This window comes from Lepeophtheirus salmonis, chromosome 5 (assembly GCF_016086655.4).
Source record: "Lepeophtheirus salmonis chromosome 5, UVic_Lsal_1.4, whole genome shotgun sequence".
Taxonomy (NCBI): Eukaryota; Metazoa; Arthropoda; class Copepoda; order Siphonostomatoida; family Caligidae; genus Lepeophtheirus; species Lepeophtheirus salmonis.
In genome coordinates, this window is record NC_052135.2 from 39364985 (window position 1) to 39382619 (window position 17635).

The 17635-nt window shown below is 32.6% G+C and overlaps 2 protein-coding genes and 4 long non-coding RNA genes across 7 annotated transcripts; 1 reads left to right on the top strand and 5 right to left on the bottom strand.

The window, feature by feature from the left end:
* Positions 1 to 998: 998 nt before the first annotated feature.
* LOC121118650 (uncharacterized) lies at positions 999 to 1839 on the bottom strand. The gene is made up of 2 exons (XR_011780225.1): positions 1442 to 1839; positions 999 to 1387 (listed from the first exon to the last, which is right to left on the bottom strand). It is a non-coding gene; the product is annotated as an uncharacterized lncRNA (long non-coding RNA).
* A 362-nt stretch (positions 1840 to 2201) lies between these two features.
* LOC139905464 (uncharacterized) lies at positions 2202 to 3445 on the top strand. Its single transcript, XR_011780226.1, has 2 exons — positions 2202 to 2341; positions 2397 to 3445. It is a non-coding gene; the product is annotated as an uncharacterized lncRNA (long non-coding RNA).
* A 38-nt stretch (positions 3446 to 3483) lies between these two features.
* On the bottom strand, positions 3484 to 3879 carry LOC139905466 (uncharacterized). Its single transcript, XR_011780228.1, has 3 exons — positions 3745 to 3879; positions 3571 to 3689; positions 3484 to 3509 (listed from the first exon to the last, which is right to left on the bottom strand). It is a non-coding gene; the product is annotated as an uncharacterized lncRNA (long non-coding RNA).
* Positions 3880 to 6081: 2202 nt separating this feature from the next.
* Positions 6082 to 7476, bottom strand: LOC121118462 (very-long-chain 3-oxoacyl-CoA reductase). Its single transcript, XM_040713045.2, has 3 exons — positions 7395 to 7476; positions 6832 to 7321; positions 6082 to 6766 (listed from the first exon to the last, which is right to left on the bottom strand). The coding sequence occupies exons 2-3, from the start codon at positions 7145 to 7147 to the stop codon at positions 6165 to 6167; spliced, it is 918 nt and encodes a 305-aa protein (XP_040568979.1). The 5' UTR covers positions 7148 to 7321; positions 7395 to 7476; the 3' UTR covers positions 6082 to 6164.
* Positions 7477 to 8542: 1066 nt separating this feature from the next.
* LOC139905465 (uncharacterized) lies at positions 8543 to 8888 on the bottom strand. The gene is made up of 2 exons (XR_011780227.1): positions 8752 to 8888; positions 8543 to 8695 (listed from the first exon to the last, which is right to left on the bottom strand). It is a non-coding gene; the product is annotated as an uncharacterized lncRNA (long non-coding RNA).
* Positions 8889 to 10325: 1437 nt separating this feature from the next.
* On the bottom strand, positions 10326 to 16938 carry Fs(2)Ket (Importin subunit beta Fs(2)Ket). 2 transcript variants are annotated; one of them, XM_040713040.2, is made up of 10 exons: positions 16094 to 16938; positions 15961 to 16019; positions 15388 to 15792; positions 15097 to 15249; positions 14745 to 15043; positions 13353 to 14676; positions 13077 to 13297; positions 12843 to 13010; positions 11146 to 11246; positions 10326 to 10708 (listed from the first exon to the last, which is right to left on the bottom strand). In XM_040713040.2, the coding sequence occupies exons 1-10, from the start codon at positions 16143 to 16145 to the stop codon at positions 10440 to 10442; spliced, it is 3051 nt and encodes a 1016-aa protein (XP_040568974.1). In that variant the 5' UTR covers positions 16146 to 16938; the 3' UTR covers positions 10326 to 10439. The 2 variants fall into 2 exon arrangements, with proteins under 2 accessions (XP_040568974.1, XP_040568978.1); XM_040713044.2 differs by lacking the exons at positions 10326 to 10708; positions 11146 to 11246 and adding an exon at positions 11331 to 12439.
* Between the last annotated feature and the right edge of the window lie 697 nt (positions 16939 to 17635).

The following is a 17635-nucleotide window of genomic DNA, read 5'->3' on the forward strand; positions in this document are numbered from 1 at the left end:
GATTCAATTCCCAAGATGGTTTAATTAAGACTCGGCAAATTTGAACAAATCATACCCACATATTTTAGCTATTATTTGAACTTATTTAGAGCTTATACCAGTGAATATTTTTTCCATAAATTGCAATGGAATACGACTTGTAAAATCTTGTCCTTTGCTACGAGGACAGTTGCAGCAGTTAAAAATATCAAATTTGAGTTATGAACTTTATTTATTAGAACGCACAATATTTTTTGAAGAATAAATAACTATTTCTCAAAATTATTCCAATATTTAATTTCAATATATTAAAATATAATATAATACTTAACTTATTTTAAGTAATGAAATAAGATTTTTTTTTTTTTTCGTTTTTTTAATCTTTTTGGTGCATTTTCGAATCTACAACCCATACCTTTAAAAAAACTTTGAGACACGGGGAATCAATCTTGTTTAATGGAAAAACAAATTAACCTATTGCGAAAAAACAAACTCCAGATCCCAGGAATCTGGTTTGACCAGAATGAAACATAGCCTTAAATACGTAACTCAGAATTCTGAACAGCTTTTATTATTTGTCTAGACGCTGTATCTGTCTCCGTTTCTGAAATAAATACCCTGGTTATGCGTTTCTATGAGTGGATAAAAATTTACTATAATATTATAGTATAGTTGATATCCCTGATCCGTATTGTATTTTAAGAGAAATTCACTCACAAAAACCTTTTCAAGGCCCTGGTATGGCTAAAAATATGCTAGATGTGGAATATAATTATATAAATAGAACAATGAAGAATAAAAAATGCGATAAAAATAGTGAAGACAGATAATGAGTTAATTTGAAGTCACATCTGTATTCTGAAAAGAACAGCTTCAGAAGAGCCTTTACCGTTGGATAATCCAAAATCAATGAATATTTAATAGATTATAATGTTGGTGATGTTCCAACAAGGAATTTAAGGTTATCAAATAATAAAAATAAAACGTACGTCTCGACTTTGAATGGAATTAAAAACAAATTGAGCAGTGTGTCTATTTATTTTTGAGGCAATGAACTATATATTTTATATTTATATATGAATATTTAAAAAATGTACTTTTCTATAGATTTTTTAGGTTTCCGGATGGAATATGACAGTAATAATCTTTTTTAAGCTAATAAGTAATAATTAATACTAATGGTGTCTCTGTTTCTCTTTAAAAGTGTTTTGTACAAGGAAATAATCCTTTTTTTTGACATTGGTAATAGCTCCTTTTTCGAAAGCAGATATAAGACCCATTCTGTTTGACAATATATTAGCTACTTTCATGCATATCCTACAATCTCGAATTCGGCAGTATTGATGGCCCGAGGAGGAGATGAGACACTTTTCACACAAGAATGTCTTCCAATCGTAGACCAAAGGAACTGTAAGAATCAAAATAAATGACTGTGAAAGACTTTCTACATCTAAAAGCTCACCTTGCGTGTCTTTACCACATTTGGAGCAAGCGGCTCTTTCTACATCTTGGGAGACGCCAAACACAGTTTCAGCATCATTGTCTTCTTCAGCGCAATGAGATGACCACTTCTCAAAATAGCTATCCCAAACCTTTGAGCGATTTTCTTTTAATGTTTGGCGCAGATCCTCTGGTATAATTCCATGTCTATCCATCGAAGTATACCCAAGCGAACGAGTACCAATTGTCCGAGATGATTGATAATGACTATGAGGTTATCAGACAATTCTAAAGCTTTCGTGCTCAGTTCCTAACGAAATCCCGCCATAATATGACGTCATTTAGATGTCACATTATTAGCTAGCTAGCTTCTATTTGTTTTGGCCATGTATATCTGGCCATATCTATAATTCTGCACAATGAGTAGGTATGCAAGGAATACTAAATACAGTTCTAGTATTCCTTGAGCTATGCTGTATTAGATGCAAATAGTCGATAGAGAACTGAATAAAATACCTAAAATAACGTTGCCTTCTATCTGGATTTATGAAAATGGAGGCCCAGGAATTTGGAAAATACTTACTGGATGAGAAAAAAGATGGTTTGTCAGATTTGTCGATATAAATGTGCCTTTAGTCCCCTGTCTAGAATTACACGCCACTCATTATCCTCATCTCATAACAAGAGTATGGATATTCATCTATAAAATCAATTTGACGATGAATACATCAAGTCAGACTTTAACTTTGATCTCACAAAGATGCCTATTGTATGTAATATAACCTTATCCATTGCTAATCATCTACGTTCAAAAAATTTATGGAGAAATACACGGGTAAACCTATGCCTTCCCCGAGGAATCATCATTAAATTAAGGGAGGATGTTTTGAGTCATCCACACCAAATGACGATCAAGTTATCAGTAAAAAGTATTCAATTTTTTTTAAATCTAACCCTAAAATATGATTCTATTTGAGCTAAACATATCAAGAATTATGATACACAACTGATTAAATAGCAAAAACAATTGCTTAAATTGCCACTATGAAAGGAATTATGGCCTTCTGAACAACACTAGTCGCGCACATTAGGCTCAACTTTGAGCGGACCTAGAACTCTCATATTTCACATACTCTCTTCTTTCATATAGAAAAGCCAGCTCACCAAAAATTATCATAATCGGTGATGTTCATGCCGTGAGGGTGTGTACACGTTGAATGATCCTTATATACTTATAGGACCACCGATTAGGATCCGAATAAAAATTCAAGATTGTACAGCAAACATTTTAGAAAAGAAGAGTATAAATCTGAAAGAACGGATTCAAACCCCATAGAAAAATACCAGCTATTCTCTCTCGTCGTATCTTAAAGAAAGATGAAGTTTCATTATAGATGAGACTGCATCAACATTGAGGGTGTTACACAAAACCAGTCCAGCTCCAAGAACTACTACTTCAAGTTCGGCTACTAGCCTATATAACACATTCTGGAAAGAGCCAAAACCATATCTTTAATCAACAGTAACAGTCACCTTGAACAGTACCAAATGTATCGCTCACACTTTTTACACGCAATTGCTCGATGCCCATATAAAGTTGATAATTTTGTAGAGAAAAACGCGTGCAAGGAGAAGGGGGGAGAAAGACTTATGGTATCATTGTCAGGTGCCTGCTTTTAACCCCTTTTGAGGGTATAACGAAAGTATTTATTTGCAAAATGTTTAATGAGGATATCCTACGTATATTATTACGTTTTTTATCCGTTACAGTAGATTTTATAACGTCACACTCCATGAAATTGTAATTCATTATGAAGCTTATTCTCAGAATAATAGCTAATGAAACGACAAAGTAGAGTATTTCAAAATATATTTGAAGTTCAAAGTTTAAAAAAGAAGGCTTTAATTAAATATAATCTAAATAATAAAAAAATATACCATCATACATCTATGTTAAATATACAAAATTAAACAATTGTAATCATATAACTAATAATAACAATAAATACAGAATATTGAAATAATAGATTGATCCAAATAATATTTTCTTGTTTTGACATGAATTTTGAGCCTATCAACCATAGCTAAGCCTTAAGTGATAAAAAAAGTAATATTTATTGACTATAATATCGGAAAACCTAATGATCATACCCAAGTCTTTAAGTGAAGAAACTATTCTCAGACAAACTAGTTGCGAACCATCCAAAGCTATTACTCCCGTTGTTGTGACCATTTAATGAGATGTGTATCATAATTCTTGATAATTTTAGCTAAAATAGAATCATATTTTAAAAATTAGATATAAAATCATAAATGAATACTTACTGTTAGATGGTACAAAATTCAGAGTTCCATTTCGTAATTTGTTGTGGATAACTCTAAACATGCTTAAAATTATCTTAACTTCACAATTTAAAATGGGGGGTATTTCTATAAATGACATCATTACCAACATCCTCCATTAATTTAATGATGGTCCCTTAGGAAGGGAAGAATTTACCCTTGTATTTCTCCATAAATTGTTTGAACGTAGGATGATTAGCTATGGATAAGATTCTACTACATGCAATAAGCATCATTAATAGATCAAAGTTGAAGTCTGACTTGATGTATTCATAGTTAACTTGATTTTATAGATGAATATCCATACTCTTGTTATGAGATGAGGATAATGAGTGGCGTGTAATTCTAGACAGGGGACTAAAGGCACATTTATATCGACAAATCTGACAAACCATCTTTTTCTCATCCGGTAAGTATTTTCCAAATTCCTGGGCCTCCATTTTCATAAATCCAGACAGAAGGCGACGTTATTTTAGGCATATTATTCAGTTCTCTATTAACTATCCGCGTCTAATGCTATATTAATATAGAATAATAAAGGCCGGAATGATAACGTTCTTGATAGAAGAAGATGTATATTATTTAATCCATGATGCCATAAGTATTTCTTCTCTTCTCCTTGCACGCTTTTCTATTCTTACCAAAATTATCACCCTTATCCATAGGCCTAAAGTTGATAATATTGTAGAGAAAAACGCCTACAAGGAGAAGGGAGAAAAAAATACATATGGTGTCATTGTTTAAAATACTGATGTGATTATCATCTGCCTGCTTTATTATGATTTTTGAGGGTATAACGAAAGTATTTATTAGCAAAATGTTTAATGAAGATATACTACGTATAATGACCCATTAATAGAAACTTATAGTATTGATATATTTGTGCATAGTTTACCTAAAATATCAGTGAAAGATAAATACATAAACAGTAATTGCAAAGAAATCATATTATTAAATAATACCTTGGTATAGGATATAGCCCTGATCCAACTATGAAGAAGAGTTTTTATTTTTCATAGGTAGCTTAAAATGTTTGTCCTCCTTTGGATTGCCAGAGTAACCTGATCTGTACAACAAGTAACGGGCGTTGTTGTCAATTAATTATGAATACTGAATTCCGATCCAATAATAATTAAATATAAATACACCATTTTAATTCTTTTCAGAGCGAATTCTCCTTTTCTACTATCAGTTAGGGGATAGTCAAGATTAATAGAAATACTATAGTATTTCTATTAACCTTGGGTAGTAAGTCCTCCTTTTTATGTGTCTCAACCTGTCCAATCTTAGCCTTTAGTCATTAGTTCATAATGCAATCTTTTTGATAAATAAACAAAGTAATAAGTTATTCTATACTTTTACTCCGTTTCCAAAAGAACAGGAATGCAATTTTTTGTGGATCCCATGTCCCTTATATTATTAAGGGACGAGGGATAAGTTATATATAATATATTGGTCATTTAAAATGACTCATTTTATTATTTATATGAAGAAATTTTGGCTATCACATAGAAATAAAAATTTATAGCTACGGATTGAATAAAATATTACTACTTTATAATACCGAATCGAATAAAATACTATGTAGATTTTAATATTACGAAGTATATTTTTGTAATTAATTTTTAAAAATGGTGAAGAAATCATATGACGGCGATAGTATGTATAGTATATTACGAATAAGAGATTGACTTATTTAGCGGATGATTTCGGTCCCTTTTCTGTTTCTTTCGGGAATAGGTTGTATAATATAATAAAAAGTAACGATGAGATATGTTTATCTGCCACGTAACATTGCCTTTCAACCTCTTTTTGCATTCACTCATATGCGCAGTCAATATTGATATTAACTAGGCAGGTCCTAGTTAAAAATTAAAATTCAGAGCCTTAATACGGTAAAAATTATTATTTCCTTAAATATGAATGATCATGCGATACATCAAACAAGAGATTTGAACAATAGGGAAGATCACATACATAATTTTAGTGCCCCTGCGCTTCAAATTTACACTTTTATAAAAAAAATGTAACGCGGGACTATATTTTTTAAACGACCTTGTGTAATAAATGGTATATATGTTTCATTAAATGAATTTATATTTCGAAATTTCTTAATTGTTTCCGAATTTGACGCCTCATAAAATATTCCTTGCTGGGGGGTCAAAGAATTCATAGTCGTAGTCAATTATTATTGGTTTTTGGCCATTCTAACCGGCATGGTAGTAGGTAGGTTGGTACCATAGATGATATAACTATATTCTCTACGGTAGGTATGTGTATCAGTAATCATTAAATAATCATAACCAAAGAATCTTGTGGTTGTTTTATACTATTAAATTTCAAATTAACACGATCATAATTAATTATATTGTAGTGTACTTTATTTGAATAAGAAGATACAATTATGATTTGCTCTTTTTCTTGAGAGCTTTTATTTTGATTCCGTGTAGCTGGTCATACGTTAATTTGACATTCAATACCTCAGGAAGGCACCCTAGAATGATACTTTGAGCCTCATGTACCCAGTAACCCGAAGTGAAGGACTGCCTACCAAGTCTTTTAAGTGCAGATTTCACAAAGTCATCCGCTGTGGGAATCAAGAGACTGGCTTTACGAATTTTACTCATGTTACTACATACATAGGCAGGAAGGATACATTGAACAGTGATTCCCATGGATTCGTACTCATATTTGAGTCCTTTAGTGAGACTTGCAACGTAGGACTTGCTAGCAGCATAAGCACTGAGAAGGGGAAACGGGAACAAAGCTGTAAAGCTACTGATATTTATGACAGCTCCTCTTCCACGATTCTTCATTTGAGGTAATACGAGCCTCACCATGGTATTTAGAGAGGTGATGTTACAGGATACAATTTTCGAGACAACTTCGTCACCATTTTCAATGTCTAAGTATTCTTCAGGATGCTCATAGCTCATTCCCACATTATTTACCAACACTCCTATTTTAAGTTTGGATATTTCCTGTTCGATGCGACTTGCGTAGTCTACTCAAATCATGATTAATAAAAATCACTTAACATGATATATTAATTTGCAGGCTAGCTCTTACCATTAGGATCCTTTGAGAAATCAACGTCAATTATCTTTACTTTAACTCCAAATTCTTCTTTTATTTCTTGGGACACTCCTTCTAGCTTACTCAACGTTCGACTAATCAATATAATATTTAAACCTTTAGAAGCCAAAGCCCTAGCATAAGCCTTCCCAATCCCATCCGTTGAGCCAGTAACAAGTGCCCAATCTCCTCCACATTTCCGTACGTCTAAAGGCTCAAGAACAAAGTTCGTGTAGATTAATTCAAATATCGATAGAAGCAACTTAGTAAATGAATATATAACAACTGAATAATATATCAGGGATAACATGGCGGACTGAGAACTTCAGATAGATTAAGTTAACGTTACAAAGAATGTATATGATCATTTTTAACAACGCTGTACGACTTGACCCTTGTTTCGTCATCCGTGTACAGAATGGAACGACATCTGCAAAGTCATGCTAGATTATTTTAAGATCTACTTGTATGTCATCAACTCCTCCTGTACAAATTAAATTAGACAATTATTAGAACTGATATTGTCATATCAAAATAGACGACGTCTATCACACTACCCATGGAAATTTTCCCTTCTTTAAAATAAATTGATTGATGCAAAATTGTAATAACTATAACTTGGGTTCAAAATGTAAATAAGTAGTAACCTTCAGTGCCTTAGAAAAGAGTCAGTTTGTCATGCGCGCCATCTAAAGAGAAAAATATGAACTAATAACGTAAAACCTTAAGGTTATATAAATCAATTAAGTAAAACTGAATCAAATACTTAATTATATACAAAATTAAATATATTCATAGAAAATAATATACAAATAAACAGAGGATTTACTAATGAAGAAATAATTTGTCTCATTATAAAGTTTTTGCTCGTATTACTTGCCACTAACACATTTGAGAAACCTTCAAGATTTATATTTTTATCTCTACAATAAAAGTGTGGCTTACAATTACAATTTTTATTTATAATTTTACCAAATGCTTCAGGGCGACAAGAAGTAATAAATTCATTGAAAAGATTTGTCAAGATTGACGAAGATATCCTATGAATAGCATTGTTCCTCTTACATATTTTTGGATCGTAGCTTTCAAACATATAGCTAGCTTTTATAAACAATGAAATTGAAAAATCGCTACAATAAATCAAAGAGTTTTCCGAAGACGACTTTTCTTTAGTAAGTAAATTTAGAGAACAATTATTATATTCCTTATTATAATACTTTAAAAATTGGAGACATGAAGACTTGATAGTTCTGCAAATTCAATAACCTCCCAAGTGAGTTAAAGACAATTTTTTGAGGTATTTGTGTTCAGGCAAACAAATATAAATTTTTTGTTTATAGTTAACTTCCACTTTTTGAGAAAGCTGTTAAGATATATCCTCCAGATCAGTGAGGAACACGGAACCATCATGTTGATAGCTCTCAGTATCTTTCTCAGAGAAGTACTGTAACAAAGTCAATAGTTTCAGACAATTTTTAAGCTCCTTTAGATTTGGTGTAGGATTTTTGCTATTATAGAGGAGAACAAACTCTCAACGCAGTCTTGAGTAAAGTGGCTACACGACAAGAAATCAAATTTATAAATCGAAAGAAACTTATGTTGCCACTTTATCAGAGATGATTTACTTAAAATTATGCCTCTTTGGATTGGCTTCCAGACATTATAGCTGTTAATGTGTAAGTTCTAAAAAAGATCTCGGAAGGAATAAAGGAAATTCATGGTCTCTTTATATTTTGATATTAAATGCAAAAAGATAACAATAGAGCGTCATCTGGAAGTGATGAGGTCTAACCAAACCCTATTTGACAAAACCATGCCGTTGTAAGATATTTATTAGAGGGAAACTTTGAACTTTCACCTTAAAATATTTAAAGACTTTAAACTAAATATATTATACATTAAATTTAAAACTACCTTGAACAAAGAAATTACGTCCTCTAAAATACCAGGATTGAAGTCTAAAACTTCTAACTGTCTTCTCCATGTCCCTAGACTTGGTATAGGAAATCCTTGTCGAAGTAGAATCTCGTATCCTGTGGTACCACAAACAATTCGTAGCTGCAATGAGACCAGGTGGCAATATTTTTGTATTATTGCACAGATAACGTAGGTGCTCATCATTAAATATATGATGAATTGCCCCATTCATGTCTATAATATGTATGTAAAGCTATGACTAAAAGAACAAATTGAGTCAATTCTAGCTAAAGAATGAACAGTCGATTTGACATACTCCCCTGAATTAGGTTCGAATTCGTCAGTTTGTATGGAACACTTGTACATCAGGCTTGTATTCAATTGTTTGACTAGCCGTCATTTTGGAAACTGGTTCAAATTCAAAGTTTGTAATAATAATACATATATACAGATTAAATTTATATAAATAACTAATAAATCATACATTTTATAAGATCATATGATGTCTATACAGTACCTGTTGAACTGGCATGAGTGTTCAAGGAGTATACAACGTTATGGTTCAGTTTCATTTTCAGATGAAGTATTTCCAACTTAAAAGGTAGATACAGAGGTTTTGTCTGAGATAAACAGCGATTGATCATGTAACTTCATGGAATTAAGTGTTTTTCTTGGTTTTCCTTCTTTACAATAGGAAAATTTACTGGGAATTGTACTAACTCTTAAATGCCTCTGATTTCGATTTATTGAATGAAAAATATCTTCCTCTTTGAAGTGAGGAGAACATTAAACATTTTGGTTTGTAGTTCTTCCACCTCAGAACACTTAACCAAGCCTTATGTAAATCTTTTTGAAAATAAAAAAAACCACGATATATCCGCGACTGGAAAATGGTTATTCGGATAAATGGATATAATTAGGAGTCATGATGTTATCTAATATACTTTACTTTTTAGAAGATGCTCATTCGAAGCTTAACTAGATAAGATTTTATAAAATGAAGTTTTGTTAACCCAATATTTTTTTAAATTCTAGTTCAAAGATTACGATGTTTATTCCGTTATTTTTCTCATATATATTTTATATTAAACTATGGAGTCCAAGTCAAGTCTCGAGGCCAAGTTCCTACCTCTGATAATAATTGACCATTGTATCTTAAATTATTCATCTATTATTATAATAACAATCAATAAATCATAAATGTATACAATTCCAAACTCCAACCTCTTCTCTTTCGTCGGAAATTAAAAAAAAGGAAAAATCAAAGAATAAAATAATTTTATCTTTGGTCCCATCAAATTTAGAGTGTGAGGCGTGCTTTATCATAAATTCATTATCATACTCTTTATAAATTATAATATATTAATATCACAGATTACGTCAGTAAGAAAAATAACAGATTTGACGTCATATGAAACGCGACACCTTGCGAAAAAGTGTTCAAATGCTACACCATTGTATCTCTTCAGGCTAACGGGCGCGTTTCGTTACTTTATTTAAAGCTTTAAGTCTAGAATATGTTAGTCTAAGGCACTGATAAATGATAAACTTCTAATACCAACCGCAAATTCTTAAAAATACTTATAAATTACTGTATGTATTTGGTGTAATGAAAATATTTTTTTAAAAATGCAATGCAAACAATGTTAGAAGAAAAAATGAGTTCATACAGTCTCCAATCTGCATCATTCGTCGTCAGAGTCCTCTCCAAATCGCTTTTTTTTCGAGAATTCCCTCGAGATGGAAGAAGTATGACTACTCATATTCCAGGCTACCCTTTTAGATCTCCTATAAGGTGACGAATCAATATTTCGAGGATCCCCACACCCAAAACTTGAATGAAAATAAACTATATTTTCATCTTCAGGGCTCTTCAAAGTGGGAAGTCTGATATTGGCAGTTACATTTTGAACCGTAATAGGTTTCCTGGACGGCAATCGAAGTGTGACTGACTCTATGATACAATAATAATTAAATTAAATTAACTATCAATTGCTGATTAATTAGTATAGAGTATATTAGTTATAACACCACTCTTAGTAGGGTTTAAAAAATATTTGTGTACATCCGTTAAAATAATTTAAGAAACTAAACTTCCATAATTTATTATGTTCTTATGGGTTTTCTCCAGTGAAGGTACTATTTCATGAATAAACTGAGAAGGCTTTAAAAAAATGTCTATTTCATATATTCAGACCTAATGTTGATGTAACACGAGTTTTCCCATTATGGCGGCTTCGATAAAGATCCTACACACTTAAATATTAAATATTAGGTAGGTACATGCTCCTCCGATAGAAAAAAAGGACAGCTACATATGAATATGTACAAAGGGCTGGACAAAAAATCAACTCAACACTAATGCCACAACAACGAAAAACTCAAAGATACCTTCTGATATTTCTTGCTGTATATATGACTGTGGTTCAACAAACACCGAGACATTGTAAAATACATCATTAGTTGTTGTATAACTTTGTGTGGAAGAGTCCCTGGAAAAGGAGGAAGAGTTATTAAAAAGTAACTGCTGTTGCTGGATAGCTAGATGAATCTCAGTGAATAAATAAAAAGGATGATTGTGTTGACAAATTTTATTTTTTTAAATAGACATAAATTATTTAAACATTTTTTATCAGTATTATAATCGAAGGACAAAGGGGATCAATTCAATTTTAATATTTAAAATACAAAGATAATAAAGCGTCATAATCATACCACTTGGATCAAATCACAGAATAAGACAATAAGTTAACACATGGACTCAACTAGCATAATGGGAGGTGGGGGGCTAACTTCGTTACTTCTTTTTAAGTTTATTTTAGCACAAAAAAAATAGTTTTGACTATTGTAGAGTAACACTCAAGACTGATGCATTTCGCTTGCATATTTAATTGATAATTATATACCTAATTGTCAGAAGGGGCTTTCAAACACTCTCACAGTAATAAAGACTCACTAGATTAATAAATTGTATCACCACTTACCATATAACGATTTCATATAAAAAATAGGATCACAGCACAGGTTTCTATATAATAGGTTTTGGTAGTCGTCATCAGATGTAGTTTTAATTGTTCCTTTTTCATTATTTAAATGGAAGAATCCTGGAGGTAGCTAACAGCGTATTGTCGTCAGCACACAATAGGGGATTCCAAGAATAAAAGGAACACTTATCAACAACATACGTTTGATTACAGCATAAAAAGTCTCAAAATAATAATTATCTCAAACTGGATGAATTCAATTGCTTCGGGGAGCGACGGAGACGGGTCGAGGCTAATCTCAAGTGTGTAAAGAGGAACAAAGTTGGAACTTAAAATGAGCATTCAGAACCCATTATTAATGATTATTATTACAATTACATTGATAATTTTCTCAAGCAAATCAGTTTCACGTTATCACATAATTTTAAAAAATAGCACGTTTACACAAATTTCTCACTTTTTCTTCAAATTTTTTTCGACTTATGACACAACAAAATAATTTTTCATCATCAAACATCGCACATTTTTTTTATCAAAAATTATTTGCTACTAATAGTAGATGGCAATCTACCATCTGGTTTAGTAATAGGATATATATATAGAAGGGACAGAAAGAAATAAAACCAAAAAACATCTCAATTTTTAATAGCAAATATCACTCGGCCGAACTTTCTCAAGGATTCACTCAATATTCATTCACTCTGGAAAAACAAAAAATGAAGTTAATGAGTCAATAAATGTCAAACTTTAATACAGGCTAAAAGTACATTTTAATATCCCCTCAAAATTTACTAAGCATAGTATAACTAGTGCATATTTTGAGTTGTTTTGAGAAAACTTAAAACATACTTTTACAGTAATGTCACGTTCAATGTATTATTGTTGGGAAAAATAACTATAACTAAGATAATTAGAAAGCAGAAAGTTATTCATGTATTATTATTATTTAACTCAAGTTAAGGTTACCGTTGTTCTGCATAGGCCTATAAAGAAAGAAAAATGAAAATCTGTGTCGTTTAATTAGGTTCTTAAGAAACTTAAATCTTTGAAGATTGCAAACATTGATCGCGACGACAATGACAAAAAAGAAAGAATTAAACTTACCAGGATGTTGAAACGTCATTTTTCAATCTCTTCATTTCTTTGGTAGCCCAAAAGCTGATAGTTTTCGTTTTATTCACTCTTGATCGTCTTCCTTCAATTAATATGTCTTCAATTACCTTTGTATCCAACATTGGGTAGACAGTAGGACCAAACGCCGCACAAATGTCACTAAAATCAAAGTTGAAAACATAGAATGTATAATAATGAAACAAAAAAAAAAGGCTCAAAATATACCCGATAAGTCCTGCACTCGAACAAATAGTTCCATCACTATGCTCTGAGTCTTGACCGATGGTAGTTATAAATTGAACCATGAACTGAACATGAGGGTGAATTAGAGCCAAGTCTGGAGAATTAGTAGGCCCATTTCCCTTTAGACCCTGAATTATTCCTGTACAGGCATCCAAACACCCCTCACGTAACTCGTTAAGATATTCCATCATATCAATATCGACCTATAATATAATTAAATGAATAAGATTTAATATAAAGATAATCAAAATGACTTGCCTTGTCGACTCGGACTTGTGAGGCTTCTACCAGGGTCCTGAAAACAATATCTAAATATTTTTTAAAATCTGGCCCTAACGCAAGAGCTATATCACCGAATACACAAAATATTTGAGGTTTCACGATACGATTTACTCGATTGTTGCTCAAGTTTTCGAGTAGTATGGTCATAATTTCGTCACAATAGGGAGTAACATTAGAACCTAAAGCTCTACAAATATCTCCCACCAAACCAACAGCGTCATGACACACCTGATATTCAGCAACATTCTTCAGCCCAATGAGTAAATAAGGCTTAAAAGATTCCATATATTTGTGAAACCCTTCTCCTATCACTCCAACCAAGGTACTAACAGCCATAAGAGCGTCTTCTTGTACACCTCCAGTTTTATTCGCCACAGAGGACTGGAACATATGCAGAAGAGATGTCATAATAGGATCCGCGATTTGAGAAGCATGCGGAGATTCCATTTTTCTTAAAACAGATTGCATGGTTGCACAGAGTAGCGATTGAAGATCATAATACTGAAGTCGGTCTGTTGGAGACTGAATTCGTGATTCCAATTGTAGAACTTGTTGAAGTCTCTCTAGTATTATTAGGATTGTATTTTGAACAGACAAATAACAGTCCTTGGGTGAATTTTTGACCATTTCCATCAAAGCTTCATATGCAGCAGAGCGCAAATTACCTGTACCAGCATCAGCCCGATCAGTAGTTTCCAACAATTTTTGAATGATATGATCAAAGTATGGAGACAGACAATACGTTTCTGGAGTGTCTGATGGATTCTCTAATGAACCCTGTGCAGCTTCATAAGCAGCTTCAGAAAGTGAAGTAAATGCCCAACATACGTTAGCTGAAACACGAGGTTCCGCAGATAATCCAGAAACAAGAGCTTCTAATAACGGCTGAAGGTAAGTAGGGTTGGTTGCAGATTGGGGTATTAATTCGCACACTCTCCCTATGGCCCAAGCTGCCGTGTCTTTAACTATTACAACGCTGTCCTTCATTAATTCCATTAGCATAGGCATAGCTTGATCCACGATTGGTTTCAATTTAGATGCATCTGGACCCTCAAGAATGGAACCAAAAGCCATAAGTGCAGCATCTCGACGACGCCAGTCCACATGCTTAATATTGTCCTTAACAAACGATAAGACGTGAATAACAATATCGTCTTCACAACAAGAAGCCAATAGCATTAAACAAACACCCGCAGCTTTGCAAGGTTTCCAATCGTCTTCATCATCATAGTCTTCTTGCTTGACCAAAGTTTCCATCAAAATAGGTACAATAAATTGAAGGGCTCCTTTGGCGTAATATCTATCAAGTGATGAATTAGAGTTTGAATGTAGTTCATAAATTATTTTCTAAAACGCATTTGAGCTTACCGTGAAACATGCTCCGGTGGTCTTCCTATTTCTTGTGCGTCAGCAGCTTCAATCTGAAGATCAACTTCTTCGTCGCAAACATTAGACCAAAATTCAATACCTTGAAGGGCAACTTCGTCGCAATCAGATTTCATGGCCTCGAGAGTAATCGCAAAAAGAGCAGGTCCCATGTAGGCTTCCATATATTGGTAATAGTGCGACATAATTTTGACGAGAACTTCCAAAGCAGCAACTTTAACTCTGAGATCAGTTGCTTGAGTTGCTTCACAAACCACTTGCATTATAAAGTGACGCTCAGCCTAAGAATAGTATGTCATTATTAAGGTAAAGTAGATATCACACGCATATTTACCTCTTTGTCAAAATTTGCACGAGTAAATTCCAATGAGTTAAGGAGTGCATTAGTAGCAGCAAGCCGCACGTGAGAGCTAGGTTCATCCTTTTTCATTCCATGGACAATGGCAGTCAAAATTTGATTAGATTTACTTTCCAGCCATTGAGAGTCCTAGGTGAAACAGTTCTTGTTAGTTGAGTAAATAAAGGAACTCATATAAATAAATATAAATAATTAAATAAAGGAATTTAATATATGTGGCAGTTTTTACAATCTATACATAATTAAGAACTCCGATTTTTTCCTTACGTTTTCCTGGCAAATATATCCAAGAGCTTCTAAAGCAGATTCTCTAAGCATCTCGGTACTATTCTGGTTTGTTACATTTTCAACAAGAATGCCTATGAGATCTGGCCAAAGATTCTTAGGTAACTCAATTTCAGCAAGGTGTTGTACACATTGAGCCGCAGCAGATGGTCTGTAGCCTTCCATTCCAAGTGCTCCAACGACATTTCGCTTGACATACTCCCGCACTTCTAGTGGAATTTCTGTAAACCACCGCTCAGTTAGTCTGTCGCGTGGAGCAAGCCTGTCGCGTGAAGCAAAGCCGATGGTCTTAATTTGATTCTTTAACTGAATACCAGCCTGTCGACGCGCAACACTCGAGTTACCACCCCCGGCCAATATATCAGATAAGGATTTCAGAAACTCGGTCTATAAAAGAAAAAAGAGAACATGAAGGCAAGGGCATGGAAACAAAGAGGAACCGGTGGGACAAAGTGAGGTGCCATGTGGGCATTGCAGATCCACAGCTCAGGAGGACACCAAACAACCACTTACGTCCCACCTCTTCTTCAATAACCTACTAAACCAAAATCTTACCAGACTAGTCTGGGCTGCATGTTCCAAGAATTGCTGAGCAGCTTGGAGTTCGCTTTGATCTGACAATAAAATATAAAATCACGATAAATAAAATTATGTTACAGTAAGTTAGGATCCAAAATGAGATATATACCTGGAGAAATAGTCTTCTCTAAGACTTGCAATAGCTGAGCTGTGGGTGTCATTGTGTCAATTTCAAGGATCCCTTAGATAGGAACAGATTTCCCGTTCAGACAACCTGATAAAATATGAATTTCAACCAAGAGATAGAGGCAGAATAAGTGGAGGAGAATTAAGTTAAGAAATAAAAAGGAAATAAGAACTAAGAAGAGCTGAGAAAACACGAATAGAAAAGGAGGGAAAAAGAGCTAGAAACAGAAAAAGGAGGGAGAAAAAGAGAGAAAGAAAGAGCTAGCAGCAGCTATAAAATACATACACACGTACGTACAGAGGGAGAGGGAAAAGAAGAGAAATAAAGAGAAACAAAAAGAGAGAATTCAAGAGGCAAGGAAGCAATGACGAGGGAAATACTTTAAGGAACAATGAGAGCCGGTAGAGAATAAATCCTGAAAATAGGACTACATTTTATTTCATTAAATAAAACTCCTTTCAGATCAGTAGCCATAATACAATATCTTCAAGATATCAATAAATGAATCCATTTTTTTAAATTAGGTCCAATCATCTATCGCAAATGTTGTGTTGGTATTAGTTTGAATATAATCAAATTTACATTTTTTAATGATAATTGATTTACATAGATTTACTCCTAATGATAAATGTCAGATAATGACTTAAAAGGTATTAGAAAAATACATCTTGTATTTAATTTAGTGATAAACATCGTTACTTTTGCTAAATTTAATGATAATTAAAAACTTACGTGCTAAACTTACTTATAAAGTGTGCCCAACTATGAAAGAATTAAGCCATCTCAAAATTTGGTCATAAGTCATAACCTAATACAATATTCACTGCACACTTTACCTAAAGACCTAGACAGAGGAAGCGCCAATTTTCAATTTACTACTATCCCCTTATTAATCATCACAAGTTATATTTTTATTATTTTAATACCCTCCTAAGTTTTAGAACTTCCGAGTTTTCTAGCACGACCAGATTCGACTAAATGCATTTGTCTTAACATTTTGAGTAGTTGTCTTCTTATGTAATGATAAGGCTAATGAACAATTATATTATCCAATAATTATAATTCATATTTTTATGGTCGCAGTCTCGTAGAACTGCATTACTTTCAAATAAATTTAACATATTTGAGTAATGACCACCTTGGGAAAATATGGGATAGTATTAAATCAATATAATTCAGTTATTAAATTCTTATAATTAATTGTATGTTAAAAAACAAAGTAATTATTACAAATAATTAATAAATTAAAACCGATTGTTGTTACATAAACAAAATAAATTTACAAGTTACAAAATAAATAAATTACTTAATATTTAATCACTTATGTCTTGTAATGATATAGACAAATTATCAATCTGCATTTATGGCATATAATATTCATTTTCTACCTCCAATGATTACGCTATTTGAAATTCAATTTGAGAATATGTATTTAGGTATCTTTAAAAGAAATTTCGTATTATAAAAATATATTATCTGTTGTTTATATATTTTTTAGACTTGCAACTATATTCGATCGATAAG